This window comes from Stegodyphus dumicola, chromosome 7, assembly GCF_044657685.1.
Source record: "Stegodyphus dumicola isolate Sdum_Otavi_A_Nest chromosome 7, ASM4465768v1".
Taxonomy (NCBI): domain Eukaryota; kingdom Metazoa; phylum Arthropoda; class Arachnida; order Araneae; family Eresidae; genus Stegodyphus; species Stegodyphus dumicola.
The window spans coordinates 48,017,817-48,035,508 of record NC_140774.1 but is presented as its reverse complement, the minus strand read 5'-3'; the positions used below and the strand labels follow the sequence as shown (position 1 = coordinate 48,035,508).

At 31.9% G+C, this 17,692-nt stretch overlaps 2 protein-coding genes across 2 annotated transcripts in view; one reads left to right on the top strand and one right to left on the bottom strand.

The window, feature by feature from the left end:
• Positions 1-9,412, bottom strand: part of CycH (cyclin H) — a 124,643-nt gene extending 115,231 nt beyond the window's left edge. Inside the window, exon 1 of the mRNA XM_085820163.1 lies at positions 9,209-9,412. The gene's annotated coding sequence lies outside the window, so the exon portion shown is untranslated. The remainder of the gene's footprint in view (positions 1-9,208) is intronic.
• Positions 9,413-9,720: 308 nt separating this feature from the next.
• The window catches only part of LOC118185259 (coiled-coil-helix-coiled-coil-helix domain-containing protein 2-like), a 47,504-nt gene continuing 39,532 nt past the window's right edge, over positions 9,721-17,692 (top strand). The window contains exon 1 of the mRNA XM_085820165.1: positions 9,721-9,947. Coding sequence (XP_085676291.1) covers positions 9,916-9,947 — 32 coding nt within the window. The 5' untranslated portion in view covers positions 9,721-9,915. The remainder of the gene's footprint in view (positions 9,948-17,692) is intronic.

Sequence of the window (17,692 nt, the reverse complement as noted above, 5' to 3'; positions counted from 1 at the left end):
TTTTTAGGTAAGATTATTGGATGTTTATTATCTAGTGAGAAGTCAGAAAATTCCAGTCTTCCTCTCAACCTCATGATCTACCTCATGATTTTCTTTTCATCAATGTAAGGAAGAAAATTCTACAAAGGAGAATTTTTTTCAACCGAATTACCTTCTTTGAGGGATTTATATCCTTGAATGTCGCTAGTTTTGCTTAATTTTCTAATGAAACGTAAATATGCGACTGTACCATAGGCTTTGACACTTGCATCTGAAAAGCAATGTAGTTCGAGATTTTCGACATTAATGTTCGAGTGCATGAAAAGGTAACGAGAGATGGAGAATTCAGCCATTTGAGGTAGCTCTTCACACCACTTTCTCCATTCAGAGGACAAATCTTCAGGTGACGGTTCATCCCAATCTATTTGTGACAACCAAATCTTCTGTATTAAGCACTTTATTCTAACAGTGAAAGGTCCTAAAATTCCAATCGGATCGAATATCCGACCCAACACTTGTAGAAGAAATCGTTTTGTTTCTATTGGTTTAGATGTGAAAGACAATAAGTTCCGAACATCAAAATACAGTAAGTCCTTTGAATTATCCCATGCCATACCTAAGACTTTAAATGGGAAATTTTCATCTGGCACGATACCCTTTTTTACCCACAATTCATGTAATTGTCTCGAGTTACTATGCCATTTGTGAAGCTGCATGCTTGCTTCCTTAAATATTTGGACCGATTCTGGACTCGTAGTTAATGCTTCATTGATCGTTGGTTGGCTTCCAATCACATCATCTACATATATGTTCTCATTCAAAAAGTGAACCGTTGTAGGATAAAGTTTATTATATTTTTTCAGATGATGTTCAATGGTAGCGGCTAATAGAAATGGACTACTATTTATTCCGAATAAAACTCTAGTGAACCTATATATGTCAGGAGAAATGGTGTCATCATTAGGGAAATCGGAAAACAGAAACCTGGTTGCGTCTCGATCTTTTTCATGTATGAGAATCTGTAAAAAGGCTTGTTTTATATCTGCGGTGAAGGCTATTAGATTATACCGAAATCTTAACAATATTTCGAATATTTCAGGGTATAAATTTGGCCCAACATGTAGACAGTCATTTAAAGAAATGGATCCTGGGGCATGCGATGATGCATCATAAACAATACGTAATTTACTTGTAGCTCGATCCTCCCGTATAACTTCCCTATGTGGCAAGTAAAACACAACATCCTCTTCATTTGAAATTTCTGAAACTGGTTTGATAATATTTTGTTTTAACTGATTTCTTAATACGTTCCTGTATTCGGAAAATAGATTAGGATCTTTTTTAAATCGTTTTCTAAGTCGATGAAATCTTTGTTCTGCGATTTCCCTATTATTATTTAGATTTGACGTGTCATGTTTCCAAGGCAATCTAACTTTATAGCGAGAATTTTCATATGTTATATTTGATTCGAAATATTCGACGACTTCATTTTCAGTTGAATCGAAGTTTTCCCTCTTATCAATAAGTCCTGAGTTTTCCAAGTCCCAAAATTTTGTTATTTGTTTGGAAATAAAATCTTTACTTCAACAACATTGAAAGCTAAAGAGACATCATCATCACCTTTTCGTCCATGTAGGCACCAGCCGAAAATAGTTTCCACTGCAACAAGATTTTTGCTTAAGTATTTAACGTGTCCCATTACTATGTTGTAATAATAATCTGCACCAATTAGAATGGCAATGGGTTTTTTACAATCGGGAAAATCTGCGAGCAGCAAATTTTTTAATTGTCTGTTTTGCTTAATTTCTTCTGATTTAGGAGGTGGAATATCTGTACCTGATATATGATCAGTTACTGATAATTCAACTTCTATTCTAGAATCGGGAGAACTTCTATGTTCTAAAGTTAATTTAACTACGTCATAATTTTTTTGGATGGGAGAAGTATTCCCAAAAGTGTAGACAGTCAATTTTTCTTTTCTTATGATTTCGAAGTTTAACCTATCCGCTAACTCGCGAGCACAAAAACTTTTCATACTTCCACTAAAGAGAAGTCTGGCAAACACCTTTTCCTTAGCTGTTTTAACTTTTATCGTGCAAGTTTGTAAAAGAATTGTATTATTTGCATTATGTGAAACGGCCGAAACAATTTCTTCTTTCTGTTCCTTAGTTTGTGTATCATTTTTCGAAATTGATATACTATCCTTTTTATCACTTGGTGTATTTTTAACTATCGAACTGGATTTAAAACATATGGCTTCTGAATGTTTACCTTTGCAAATTTTATAAACTTTAGTTTGGCGTTGTCGGCACTGTGAGATTTTGTGTTTAGGGGCCAGGCAAAGAAAACAACGCGCTTGTTTTTTTAAAATATCTCTCTTCTCATTAACTGTAAGGCATAAACAGGACTCTGAGTCATGGTTTTGAAAACAAAAAATGCAGTTTCGATTTGATGACGCGGCTGCCATAAATTCATGTGTGGTGACAGTTTGTTTATGTTTCGGCGTCGGTGGATATCTGTTAATACCTTTCATTTCCGGGTTTGACTTGCGTGGAAAGGATAACGAATTAATCTTTTCTCGCGATTCTATTTCTAATCGGAGAAAGTCTAGAAATTTGTTTAAATCATAGGTTGAAGGATTTTCAGTATTTGTACGATGAAATTCTAAAGTTATATCGTTCAGACAATTTTCATCAAAATTGGAATAAACATGTTGGAATATGTTTCTGGTTTCACACCGAATGCTAAAAGGCTTCTGACTTGAACGTTAATTTTATCATAAAGTTTTTGCAATTTTGCCACTTCACTTGAATTTTGAACGGGATTTAAATTTAAGAGATTAGAAATGTGTGTATTGATAATAAGGTCACTTTGACCGAATCTATTTTTAAGAACGTCTATAGCAGAGTCATAATTAGCCTCTGAGATTGAGAGACCTTCTATGGCTGATGCTGCGTTTCCACATAAATAAGTTCTCAAATAATTAAATTTTTCTATCTTCGAAAGTGTAACATTGTCATGAATAGTGACCTTGAATGAATTCCAAAAATTCATCCAATCGTTATAATCTCCGGAAAATTTGTGAATTAACAGTTTGGGCAATTTCACATTGCCTTCAATTTGTCTTTTGGTTTCAACTTCTGTAGATGAATTATTTAAATTCGTGTTGATATTTTGAGTATTGTATTTCCTTAAATAGTGGTTGATTTTAGACTTCGCTATTATTATTTTATCGTTATATTCCATACAAGTGTTAATATCTGAATCTAATTTTGATTCATCTTCAATCAAATTTTGTATTTTTTCATTTAAATCATGTAGTTCCGTTTCTTTACTATTTAACAATTCCAAACAATTTTCTAACTCTTCTTGATTTTCTTCTTTTAAATACTCATCTACATTTTTAATAATTTGAGTTACAGAAGCACGTATATGTGCTCGATTCTTAATTAGTGTCTTCTGTTCCATTTTAATAAATTATCAAAGGAGACTTACCGTGAGAAGTCTTCGCTAATCCAAAAGGCGCAAAACACAAATTTTCAAATTAACCAGATTCTTTTCCCAGCCGATGCACCATTATGTTACAAAAGTTCTAGATCAAAGTCGAATCACTCATAATCCAAAAGACGAAATGCATGGCCTGGAGGGTTTTCCATAAATTTTAATTAAGCTTAATATTTACATATATACAATGTTGGCTAAAATGCCTGAATCGAATATTTAAGGCTCAAAAGGCAATAACTGAATAGTTCCAGCTAATATCTAAATCGAATTCTATTGTGTAGTGCATCGAAATTCTACCTTCAAGAAGAAGAATATTTTTTCAAGTCACGTGTTCAGAAGGGGAAAGGTTAAGTAAGCCAATAGATGGGCTCCTAATGCCATCTCTTGGCGATATCAAAGAATATTCCTTAACAACTCGTCTGATAAACTTTTAATGACAACAATTTTCATTTTAACACTGGCAGTTTTAAAACTTCACGAGGTGAATCGAATGAAAATTTTTATATGTTGCTTAAAATCATTACGCAAAGCTAGAAACGTATAACAACATTAAACACAGAACATACTATAACTATTTTTCTTTGATAAGCATTTAATGTATAGATTTTTAGCACTTCTTTTTAACAAAAAAAAAAAAAAAAAAAAAAAAAAAACAGCTTAAATGGTCATATTTATGATAAAAAAAAAAGTCTTTTGATTCTGAATAAATGGTGCTTGATGACAACTGAGAAAATCATTCATGTTGCAGCATTATCACATTATATAACATTTCTATATATTAAACATCTAATTTTAATAGTTTCATTAATTAAATGTTAAGAGGATTATATGAAACAAAATTTCTTTTTCTGAAAGTTTTATTTTGTAACAGTTTTTTAAATCAATATTCAGAATATTCAGAACTTAATTTTTAACAGTTTTATAAATCTCATTGATTGAAAAATAACGAAGCAGAATATCTCATATAACTTAAATTTATTAAAGAGACTTGTCACTATACTTCTGTTAAAAACTGGTTTACATAACTGTTATAGTGATCAAAAAAACAAACTTTTGGCTATGTTCGTACAACATGCAGTTTCGATGGTAATGTGTACGCTTGGCATGGCTAAATATAAACTACTGACCATTAAAATTGCAACACCATGAAGGAAAACAAATACAAAAAAGATATTTATTGTATGTAAACAGTATGGCATGAAGGACAAATGACTAAATTTGTAAGCAGTTTAAGGGTTTACAGCAGTGTTACCAGAAAATTTTCAACTAATGTCGCAAAACAGGACTCAAAAAGTTGCAACTGACATCAGATATCACGTGATTTTCGGGACGTCATATTTGCGCATGCTAACATGACATCTGACGTCATCACAAATTTACTGTCTATTGGTTCTGTAAGTTACTGTATTCGATTCTTTTTCCGTTCTGCATGGTCGATTTATTCCAGATTCTGATTACTTATGAAAGCCTTGTTCCTTCACTGTTAAATATATTTGCGTCGTTATTTAGAAAAAAGATGTTACTTTGATTTTTAATACATTTCCACAGGAGAATGAATTTAATTTCTTTCTCTGTCTGAATTAACAATTACTTAATAAACAGCGCACAAGCTGCAAGTTCTTTTGTTCGATTCGTAATCACCATAGAACTGGGGTGGAGGTCTGACTGAAAAACAAAATGCACAGGGAACAAGGGGGGAAAGGCGAGTATTTTTTTTCTTTCTTTTTCTCCTACCTGCTTCTCGTTATACCAGCGTCATGCTCTGCAGCCTTGAAAAAAAGGAAAGCCCACACGTAAACAAGATTGCCAACTGCCAACTTCTATTTAAGCCTAAATAAACTGTTTTTTATATATAAATTACTTTTAATTGATACATTATTTTAACATCAAAGCATTTTACGATATATTAAAAAAAATCTTTGAAGTCGCAAAAAGTAGCATAAAAAAATGATGGATGTTGCAAAAATTTCGCAAAACCGCAAATACTAAGCACAAGTTTGTCAAAAATAGTAGCAAAAGTTTGTCAAAAGTCGCAAATTTGCAAAAAATCACACAATCTCGCAACACTGATTAAAAGGGGTGCAGAATTATTATAAATAGCTGCCACCCCTTGCAGCTAAAACGACCCTTACCCGGTTAGACATGGAGTCAAACGGGGTTTGGATTACAGAAACGGGCAACTTATTCCATGCTGCTTCAAGTCTATGCCCCACTTCATCAACCGCATCAGCTGAAGAGGGGTGACGGGCTAGTTTCTTAACAACCCATGACCAGATGCTTTCAATGGTTGATGTTGTGTCTAGCGGTGTGGGTTCAGTGAAGTGCATGATGCAACCAAAACAGACTAGTTCACGGCACAAACATTTATTTCTAACTCATAAGACAGCAGCGATGTGCTATTTATGCAGTTACATTACATTCTACTCTACTCTCGTTCACAGAGGTTCTCGGATATAAGAGTACTGATACTCTAGAAATCAGATGCTACACCCATCCCCACTTATTTAAAGATTTAATCTCTGAGGAGCTTTGCGGATGCGCGAAGATCGTCTAAGTCCTGGCTGAGGTTGCTGCAACTCTTTATCAGGATCCACTGGAAGGACTGGATTAGTTTTGTTGTTGACGATGTTTCAAGTCCAGCTGAAATTTGCACAACTTCACTTCTTTGCTCGATGTCCTTGTCTAGAGCCTGTGGCTTCACGTTGCCATCTGAAGTAGCAGTCATACGAGGTTCATAGATTACCGGTGCAGATGGAACCTCGCTCCCTACAGATCTGATCTGATCGACGTGCCGGCGCAGTAAAGTTCCTTGAACGTCAATGGTATAATGCAGTGCTCCCTCCTTATTTGTCCCTCTGCCAATTTTCCATCAGAAATTTGCTGTTCTATAATCTCAAATGGCAACCTTTTCTCCGATCTCAAAATTTCTGTCTTTGAAATCATAAGTATACCTTCGGATGCGTTCTTTAACTCTTCATTTAAGATTTGGAACAACTAAATCAATTCGAGTTCTAATTTCTCTTTTTAAGAATAACATTGCTGGACTTTACAAGGTTGTCATGTTCGGTGCCTTTCTATAATTCATGAGGAATATGGCAAGTTTTTGCTTAATATTTCCTGGATAACCTTGCATTGCACGTAATGCTTGTTTAACGGTGTAACTCTGCTTGCCCGTTACTTGCCGGTTTAAATGGAGCACACGTTTTGTGTTTAATTCCATTATTCCTTATAAAAGTTTCAAACTCCCCCGATGTGAACCGAGGACCATTATCACTCACTACTACTAAAGGCAGTCCGTATCTTACAAAACAGTCTCTCAAACATTCAATTGTCTGAAAGGAATTTGCTGACTTTAAGGTATACACTTCTAGCCATTTAGAATGTGTATCAATGATAATCAAGAACATTCGTTCAAAAATAGGGCCTACAAAATCTACGTGAATGCGTTTCCAAGGCGCACTTGGATATTCCCAGTGATGGACCCTTGCCCTTACTGGATCTGATTTGAACTTAATACTATCGACACAGTTCCTAGAAACTTCTTCAATATCATGATCAATTCCCTTCCAAAAGACGTAGAATCTGGCCAAAAATATATATATATATAATCTCAATAAACTGCATTTTAAATCAAACAATGAAATAACATGAAAAAGGAAATTCACTTTTGCACTACACAAAGGAAATATCCACTTACCTTATTTATGAATTAACATGTCTTCAGTCAAACAAAATTCCTGAACAGCATCCAAAAACTTCCTAAAATTATCTGAACTATAATCTGCATATTGGCATCGCCACATAAATTCACAAAATATCTTCTGTAGCGATGTTCAACCGTACGCATTTCCAATGTTCAACCATATGCATTTCCTTCCTACAAACAGGATACCTAATAATGGCTACTAAGTAAACCTTCATTTACACACCAGTCAAGTAATACTCTATTTCCCTTTCTTTCCAAATCATACAGAAACTTCAAACTAATCTTACCACATTCAGCCATTTTGCCATCTAAACCACAAAAGAAGCAATATACTTCCTAACTCTTACACACACCACACCTTATGAATTTACCGCAATCATACAACCCATTAAGTCATAACAGGCTTTCCATAACATTCATCTACTCAGGCTATCATATATGAAACAACAACTTGGCGATAAATGAAACAACTTTGTGATAATACAAGGGTTACCCTTCTGTCTACTCTAACCAAAAATGTCTAATGCCTGGATTAGTCTTAAATATATGTGGGCATTTATTTATTCAGGACTCTCTAACGTGCGTATGGAAAAGAGGCATAAGTGTAATAAATAACTATTATAAGAAATTATGTCTATCTACAGAATTAATCTGAAAGCATTAGCCCATAAAAGGAAGCAAGTTAAACAACTCATATTGATAAAAAAATGATTTATAAAGTAAACAAATAAATATTGAGCTTTTTTCCTGCAAATTTTGATTCCCTTAAGGTCATAAATGCTTCATTATTTCATACTTTTAATTTTGTAATTTCTACATGTCATGTTATTAGATCTAAACTGGTGACCTAATAACTGGAAAAGTTTTTTTTTTTAGACTGCTACCTTTTTTTTTCCCTGGCTGGCAATGAATATAAAAAAATAATTTCTCACCTATAAATAGTGAGAAATTACTTTTTATTTGAAAATTATTTTCCCATAATTTATACTTTTCCTGTTAAATCTCTTAAAAAGTGTAAAAAAGAAGTATCATTGCAGTCATTTATTATAATATACAACCCCACATTACATTGACTTAATTAAGTACATTATTTATTTTCAAAGGCCGATTACACTGCCTAGAGACAACTGAATCAACTTTATTTATAAACCGGCAAGTAAAATTCTCACTTACAGCTAAAAAAAGAACACGATTTCATAAAATTATACAAAAAAATGAGGCGGGTAAAATATTTTCTGCAAGAATAACAACTATTAGATAAATCTTAATTTATTTCCTCTTTTAAAGACTAGTTCTTGTGGGTGAAGTGCAGAATCGCCCACTTATTTGTTTGGCGCTTTTTACAAGAGTAAGAAGAATTGGATTTTTGTCAATTTTCTTTGACTTTTTTTAAGTGAAAATAGGTTGATCTGTACATGGATAAAGGGAGCGCGCAATGCCATTTTTGTGTAATTCTGGGATTTTTTTCAAGTGAAAATAGGTCGACGTGCACATGGATACCGAGTTAGTGCAATTCTTAAAAACGCGCAATTAGATACTATTTAAAACATTAATATTTTATAATATGAAAGAAATCATCTAAAAATTTTTTCTTAACTTCTTGGACTTTTTCAAAAAGGTTCGAGTTTTTCCTGCTTTCCTCTGACCATTTTAAATTTCCCTAACTTCAGGGTTTTTCAGGTGTATGTAATCCTGTGTATAAACTCACGCCGATGTCGTTCCCGCAGCAAATTTTAATGCTACAATATGCTGTGTACAGTATGATGAAACCACAGCAGATTTGAGAATAAATAAATATCACTTATTCAGGTCGCAGCTGATGATGAATAATAATTTGTCGATATCAAAAACATTTCAGAATTTTAAAATGACATTCAATTTGCACAGTTCTTAAAAATAAACTCCAATCTGTTTTATATCTACAGAAATAAAAATTCTTCGAACTAATTATGCATTTGGTTTTTAATATATTCACCTAGAATTGAAAACATATATCACATTTTTAAATATAAAACTCACTTTTATGACATAATTTCAAAGATCAGAAGCATTGCGAATTCCCTCCACAGACGAATTATAACAGGAACAATGCCATTTTAAATAAGACAAATATAAGGCAATTATTTATTTATTTATTTGTAAAACTCAGATAAAATTTCTCAGCTCGAATTTTTTCAAATTTGAAATATTTGTTAGAACTTAAAAGAACTTCTAAAGCTATTTCATTTACCACCCTAATAAGTAATTCGTTGGCATATTTCGTTTTCTATGCGTGATAAAAGAAAATATTACATAGAATCAACGAAAAATTCTTCGGTGATAGATTTTACTGTTCTTTTTAATTATAAAATGAAAAGGAGAGGAAGCATTCGTTTAAAATGATTTATTATTGTGAACCTTAGCCGTCTATTATTAATGTCTACTAGCGACGCCTTTCAGTCAAAGTTAAAACTTAAAAAAGGGATATGCTCTGAGTTATTGAACTAGCCTCATTCATAATTTTTTCTCTTGATATTCCTGAAGTCATCTTTTTGTTCTATGTGTAAGGTTCTAGAAGTTGCGCGTTGCGTAACAGAAAAGGGTACGCTGCAAGGGCATTGCATATTTCCATATATATTACTGCGTTTTGTTTTCAATGTGCAGTGGATAAGTTAAGTTTTGGTGTTGAATTGTTTAATTCGTTGAACTGAAATTCTTGCTTCACTCTAAAGCGGTGTGTACTTAAAATGGCAAGGCGTGGAAGATCGGCTCCAATGAGGTATTGTTGTTAATTTAATAGCATATTAAAGCAAGCAAATTTTATTAATAGTTCCTTCACGTATATTGTTTAGAAACATTAATTTATTTCGTATTATGTGATTCTTAATAGTGTTTGCCCGCGATTTATAATTATCTTTATGCACGTGGTAGATTATAAAATTACTTGAATTGAATGAAAGAGCAAAGTGCATAGGCGGAATTGAACAAAAGAGTATATTTTTTATTCTCCAAAAACGAGCTAATGTTAAGTTTTGGAAATGATATAATTTCAATGTTATGTATTTGTTCTCAGATATAGTTTTATAAGTATGTAGTCCCCCCTCCATAAATAAAATTACTAGCATAGTTGAGGTATATTTGGAATAATTAAGAGATAGATCCTTTCATAGCATGTGAAGTTTTACTCCTATTTTTCCATCACTATTCTTATTTAATTTTTTAAAATTTATTTATAGATTCTTCCCCCATTGTATCATATTTCATCTTTCAACTGCATTGCTGTTCATTGTTCCTTCTTGCATTTTTGTAATAAATGCTCTTTCTTCCTTAAGCGTGTTTTTTTTTTTTTTTTTTTTTTTTTTTTTTCCGTACAGCTTTAGTATTAGTCCTTTTTGGCAAGAAATTTGTTTGGCGACATTTTGGAGTGATAAATGAAAAATTATGATCACCTTGGTAACCCTAAATACTGAGCTTCAAACATGCCGCCATTTCTGTTCGCGTAACTTTAACGAATTTGATAGGTATCAGAGCTTTGATGGCAGGAGGGATAAATTGTGTGTTATTCTTAAAGTTACTTTTGTGTTAGGAAAGCACAACATTTAAAATATTTTTTAAAAAGCCAAATTTTTGATAGTTAAAACTGGTGCTTTTAATATTACATCACATGAGTCTTGACATTTTTTCATATGTCAACTCTGCTTATTATATAAACTCCACCCCCCCAAGGGAAAAAAACACATTTTCAGTAGCATGAGATAAACTCTTGGTGTTTCCTGTGCTAAGGAGATCAGAATTACCATGGTCTAAAAATACTTATCTACCTCATATTAGAACTATAGGGATGTGTAATTGCATGAATTCATAGGTTCAAATCAGGACCAAAATCAGGTTTCATTATTGCTTTTATAACATTTTCATAATTTGTCTGACTATAAAAAATATAATGTTGCTTAGATTATAGAATATATTGCTTATAATTTAGAGTTCTCAAATTTTGTCAATCTTACAACCTAACAGCTGTATATGAATAACTTTCACTGAGTATTATTACTTTTATTAATAGTATGTTGACATGACAGTCGACTTTTTATTTTAAATTTTATGCAAATTTTCTATGTTACTTAAACATTTTATCTAACAAAAATCTGAAATTTTTGTAATAAAAACTCTATAATAAAAGAGAGTAAGAGTACAATTTATATATAAAAATTTGACTACATGGCAAGCACTTAGATACTGATTTCAATGTCTTTAAATGTTATTATCATAAAGTTTAGATATATTCTTATTAAGTTAAGATATACTTTTATTCTATTATAAAGTTTAGATATATTCTTATTAAGTTAAGATATACTTTTATTCTATTATAAAGTTTAGATGTACAGAACAGAAGGCACACTTTGTGCTTACGACTCAGTCAACCACTTGTGGCAAGATAACTTATGATAACAATTAAGTTCAAATGTAAAATTTAAATTCAAATAAATTTGTAGCCCAAAGGCTGTACAAATCAATTTAATGCAAAGATGGTTAAAAACTTAACTGGCATGGAATTCAACTATCAGCAATTATAATGCGAGGCTGAAGACTACAAATCTTTTCTTATCTAGCAACCTATTAATGTGGCCTCAAAAGGCAAAACACAGTTTCTTTTACAAAATAAAAACTTCATTTGAATTCTGGTGAGAAAACGGATGGAGGAAATTGACAGTAAAGATCCCAAGCATAAAATAACTCTGGTTACAAAATAAAGGAAAGTTACAATATACTTTGTTCCCTGATTAATTATTCAGTACATGAAATAGTATAATGCATTTTTGTTTGCATCACATACAAATTATTTAGTTTATTTAAATGCTTTCCAAAACTGACAGGATTTTGCAAACCTATTGACCATATTTTTCGACCTGTAGATGCAACACTTCTTCTCTTCAGAAGTAAGATTTAGAATTAAGAAATAAGAAAATAAGAGAGAATTATGAATAGAAAATAAATACATATGCTGGCTAGCAGAAGAAGGATGCCTTCATAAAGTACTTTTTAAGAGAAACTGGCTCAGATTCACACATCTATTGAAAACTACTAAAACTCCCATATAGCCAGCCTGAACTACCACTGTTTCAGTGGCTATCACTCCACCACTAGTGGATTCCAATGACTGTTCGAATTTTTCTCAGAAATCATCAATTACAATGATTGTTGTATTATTACCATTGGTACAAAATTTACTCATTATGATAATTTAATTTTAGCTTTTAAATTATAATCATAAATTACTTGTAATAAATTGAGGGATTAAAAAATACACACTTCTTAATATTTTTACCATTTACAATATTTAATCATAAAAAAATATTTCTAACACTGGTACAAAACTTGCCCATTATAATTGAATTTGATTTCCTTCACTTTGAAATATTTTTTTATTTTCTTTTAATAACAGAATCTAAGAAACTAAAGTAACATATACTAGTTTGAAATGCATTTATTAACCTTTTGTAAATTTCATTATTCATAAACATAAAAATTAACCTTTTGTAAATTTAAAATATTAGCTAAGTACTAATATAATAAAATATAAATATGAACTAACTACTTAAAATATTAATGTTTAATACATTATATTTTGTAATTAAAAATACTAACATTTTGTAAATTTCATTGCTCATAACATAATAATTGTCATAAATTCATTTACAGTAGTGTTTCAAGAATTTATCATAGCAGTACTAGAAATATTGAAAATTAGAGAAAGACTGTTTATTCCTGATTAAGTGCTTATTTTTTAGGATTGTTATTTAGTCTAGATCGGGTTTTATTGACAATCTGCCATTTTTTCCCGATCTTCAAAACCGGGTCTACCTTGGCGACCAAAGTTTGTTTCCAAATAAAAAAATCGCCAAAAGGACCAATACTAAAGCTGTTATATATATATTCTCCTTTAGCATAAAAAGGATTTCGGTAAAGTGCAGAATCGCCCACTTAAATGGCGTGTGTCAATGTGTACATGGACAAAGTGAAGGGAGTGTGCAATGCCAAGTTTGTGCTATTCTCTGATTATTTTTTAAGTGAAAATAGGTCAATGTGTGCATGGATACCGAGTTTGTAATTCTCTGACTTGTTATTTGCAAGTTGATGCAAAATCGCCCACTTATATGGCGCATATCGATGTGTACATGGACAAAGTCAAGGGAGTGTGCAATGGCAAGTTTGTGCAATTTTGCGATGTTTTTTTAAGTGAAAATAGGTAGATGTGTACCTGATACTGAGTTTGTGCAATTTTTTGACGTGTAATTTTCAAGTTGGTGATTTTGAGAAACGTGCAAAGCTGTGGGTGATTCTGCACTTTCCTCAAAGATTTTATTGGTTATATATTGTCATTGTATTGCATTGCATTTTGAGGGTAAAGTGCAGAATTGCCCACTTATTTGTTTGGCACTTTTTACAAGAGTAAGAAGAATTTGATTTTTGTCAATTGTCTTTGACTTTTTAAGTGAAAATAGGTCAATGTGTACATGGATAAAGTCAAGTGAGTACGCAGTGCCATTTTTGTGCAATTCTGGGATTTTTTTTTTTAAAGTGAAAATGGGTTGATATGTACATGGATACCGAGTATGTGCAATTCTTAAAAATGCACCAAGCAGTGGGTGATTCTGCACTTTCTCCACATTTTGCATGTTTCAGGCAGCAATGTTAAGTACAAAAATTGGATTAAAATAGAAAATGTAAAGTTAATACTAATATCATAAAGTTTCAAGTGGATTTATTAACTTTATTTATATAAACCCCTCAGATGTCAAGTGGTAAAATCGAAGAACACTGATAGCTGGGTTCGGTGAACTAGCTGTCTGCATGTGGCATCATTCGTAACACAAATACCAAACTCCCTTAAAAAGTCCTCCAAGAAGCTTTTTTTCCCTTGGGCAGATAGTCATCTGTGCCTTGGTTGTAATCCAAATATTCCAACTTTTATTTATATATGCATATAAAGACTGGAATTGTCATAAATAAATAAGTATAGGTGTTGTTATATAGGTCACTTTTACAGGAATTTAGCTCATATTTTTGTTATGCACAGGAATGTAAGAAATACTGGTGTTACAAATGTTGTTAAAATAGTATTTTTCATTATTACTTGACTACAGTGATGACAGTTTCATTCTTAATTAAAAATAAAAATAAAAAAGAGACTTGTGCCAAAAAAGTAATTCAGTCTCTCGGTAAAGTGTGAAATAAAATAAATTAGATAGTATAGATGAATTAGATTGTATGATTATGCTAGCACTGTATGCCTATATAGACAAATAATATCATTACAGTCTATATTTATTAAGTCCTCTGCCATTAGGCACTATATGAAAAGGAAGGGAGTCTTTGTGGAGGACATTCTGAGGGAAACTGACCTGTATCCACATTACACATGGAGAAAACCACAAAAATGCCCATGCAGCCAGCCCGTTCTCAGGGACTCCAATCCCGGACTCGGCTACCAGTGTTCAGGCTTTTATCGCTCTGCAGCTGGTGGACTTTCATTAAAGATATGAAACTGGCCTGCATGTTCATTGTATGTGTGTACATGGAGAGAAAAAGAAAAAAAAAAGCTGTATTTAGCTGTAGCAGAAAATTGGAGGAAAGTGCAGAATCACCCAATGCTTCGCACGTTTCACAAATTCACCAACTTGAAAATAACAAGTCAAAGAATTGCACAAACTCGGTATCCGTCGACCTATTTTCACTTAAAAAAATCTGATGTGTACACCACATTACTTCCTTGTATGGAATATTATACGCATTTTTTCTTTCATTTCATTTAAACTTATTGGATTGAATTTATTTCGTCATTAGTGCATAAACCACAATAGAATAAATGCACTCTTTAAAATTCACTATACAGTACAAAGTCTATAATCCGGACCTCCATTATTCATTAAACGCGCATATGTATGCGCGTTTAATGAATAATGGACGGTATAAGCTAGGCTAAAATTATCTATTTCAGTTAATGTTGCAGATTGTGTTGTTCCTTAATCTTCTAATTGGATCCGGCTTATTACTTTTTGCAGACTGTCGCAGCAATTTTATAAAAAGTAAGCTTGAACTTTCGATTATGTCAAAAAGAGTTTCCGATTGTGGGGCTGCCAAAGGATCTACAAAGCGAAAGCATGTTTCGATGTCCATCTAACAAAAAGTGGAATTGTTGCAAAAAATGGAGAAAGTGACAGAGAGGTTAGTGAAAATGAAAAAATTTTGACTGACAAGTCAGTCGGTATTCTCAGCACGGCAATTACAGGACTTGAACAGCAGAACTTTGTAACTTAACAAGAAATTATGTCTGTTTATAGAATTAAAGAGAAAGTATTAGCACATAAAAAATAAGCAACTTAAACAACTTTCATTGAAAGAAATGTTTAATAAAGTAAACAAATAAATATTAAGCTTTTTTTTAAATTTTGATACCCTTTAGATCATAATTGCTCTTTATTTCATAAATTATGGTTCATATTTTAAATTTTATAAGTTCTGCATGCCATCTTACCAAATTTAAATGATGATCTATAATGTGGAAAAACCCCTAATCCGGAATCTCCGAAGTCCCGAATAAAGACTTTGTACTGTATTTGTTTACCATAGCGACACTCGGGCCTTAAGTTCATGTAACAGCGTTAAATTTCATTCATTTTTAAACTCGGAATGCACAAAATTTATATCATCCTAATTATCTAATCGTTGCCGTATATTCTATTCGAATATGATAATAAATCTAAAACAATGTATAAAAGAAATTAAGCAAACAACAAAAAAAAAGGGGGCTGATCTTTGGAATATGGTAACTGGTAGTATGGCGACATTTTGGAGGCGATAAAGGTTACTACCTAGGACTTTGGTAATATTGTGAGAAGTACTCAGTTCCGATTACGCATTATTTTGTGTGAGGGAAATGAGAGATCATGAGATATGTCATGTGACATTAATGGACAAATTACAGTTCTTTAATCGGAAAAGGGGGGGAATCTGGAAATTTTGTATTTAGCTTTATTCTGTGTTGTGTGAAACAGTGTTGGTTAATGTTTTGGATCCCATGGCTCTAACTAAAGTGAATTTGAAATGGGTATTTAGTGGGATTGAAAGGGGTAGTAATAAGTGTTTTTTTAAGGTTGTGCGAGATAGAAGTAAAAATGTTTTATTAAGTTATTTATTTTACCTGGTACCTTGCTGTGAACTATAAGTATGATTTTAAAGATCCTGAAACAGGCACACATACGCTTGCTTTTTATTTAGCGGAGGAAATAAGAAAAGTTTATTGGCCACGTAATCAAGATTCTGAAGATTAGGTAAGTTAGTATTTTTAATTATTTGAGGATATTATTTTTATGCATTGTTCTAAATGTAAGGAGTAAATAAAGTAGTATGGTATTATTGGAAAATTGTTATTAGCAATGATTTAGTTTAAAGTAATTAGGATTGTAAGCTAATTTTTATTAATTTAATGTATGTGCTTATTTATATTTTAAGTAGTGTTTTTGAATTAATTATGTTTTAATTAAATGATAGTTATTTTGTGAATTATATGTTTGTAGGAATTTGGTATACATTTCAGTGGAAGTAAACGTGCATGGAAATAATTTAAATATTTGACACTAAGTATTTGAAACCATTTGTAATGTTTGAGGTATGAATTCGTTGGTGACATTTATAATATAATAGATAATTTAGAGGTAAAAGTTTTTGGATATTTTATTTATTTTATACGTGGAAATGTTCATCCTTGGAAAGGGTATATACTTTTTCGCAATCAGGTAATTTCATATATGTGCTTTTTACCGAGTTTAAAGATTCACAGAATTTTTTTTGCATTTTCGTGCAAATTTTTGTAATTTATGAGAAAATAGCAGTGTAGATGGATAAAGTTAAGAGTGTGTGCAATGCCATTTTTGTGCAATACTGAGATGTTTTTTTTAAGTAAAAATAAGTCGACGTGTAAATGGTTTATGTGTATGTGCTATTCTGAAAAATGCGCAAGGAGTTTCCGATTGTGCACTTTTTCCCAATTTTGCAGTTAATATTTGTCATGATTAAGCAGTTTTGTTGCATAAAATTTCTAGTATAAGTGTAATTTGGCTAGTAGATTGTTGGAAAAAGTGTTCAGTAAATAAAAAGAAAAGAAACATGTCTTTACTTCGTGAAGACAAAATGGCAGGGGGAAAAAATAGAGGGTTGCTGTAGCAGAGTTGGTCACCACATTTTCGCCAAAAAATCGCCAAGTTACCATAATCCAAAGATCAACCAAAAAAAGGTTTCCCAGACGATTCAGTATTTCTCATTCAATTAATTCAATTTTTACTTCGCTACAAAACAAAAATACATAAAAACTCAAAATATCTGTATTGAAAATTATGAAGTAAATCTTAAACATTTATTTCCTTGAAAAAATTCCACAAAGGATTAAGCATGTTTTAATTCGCAATAATAAATGAAGGCATTATGTTTGTTTTGGCGAAGCTTACTTTCTCTAGATTGGCAACA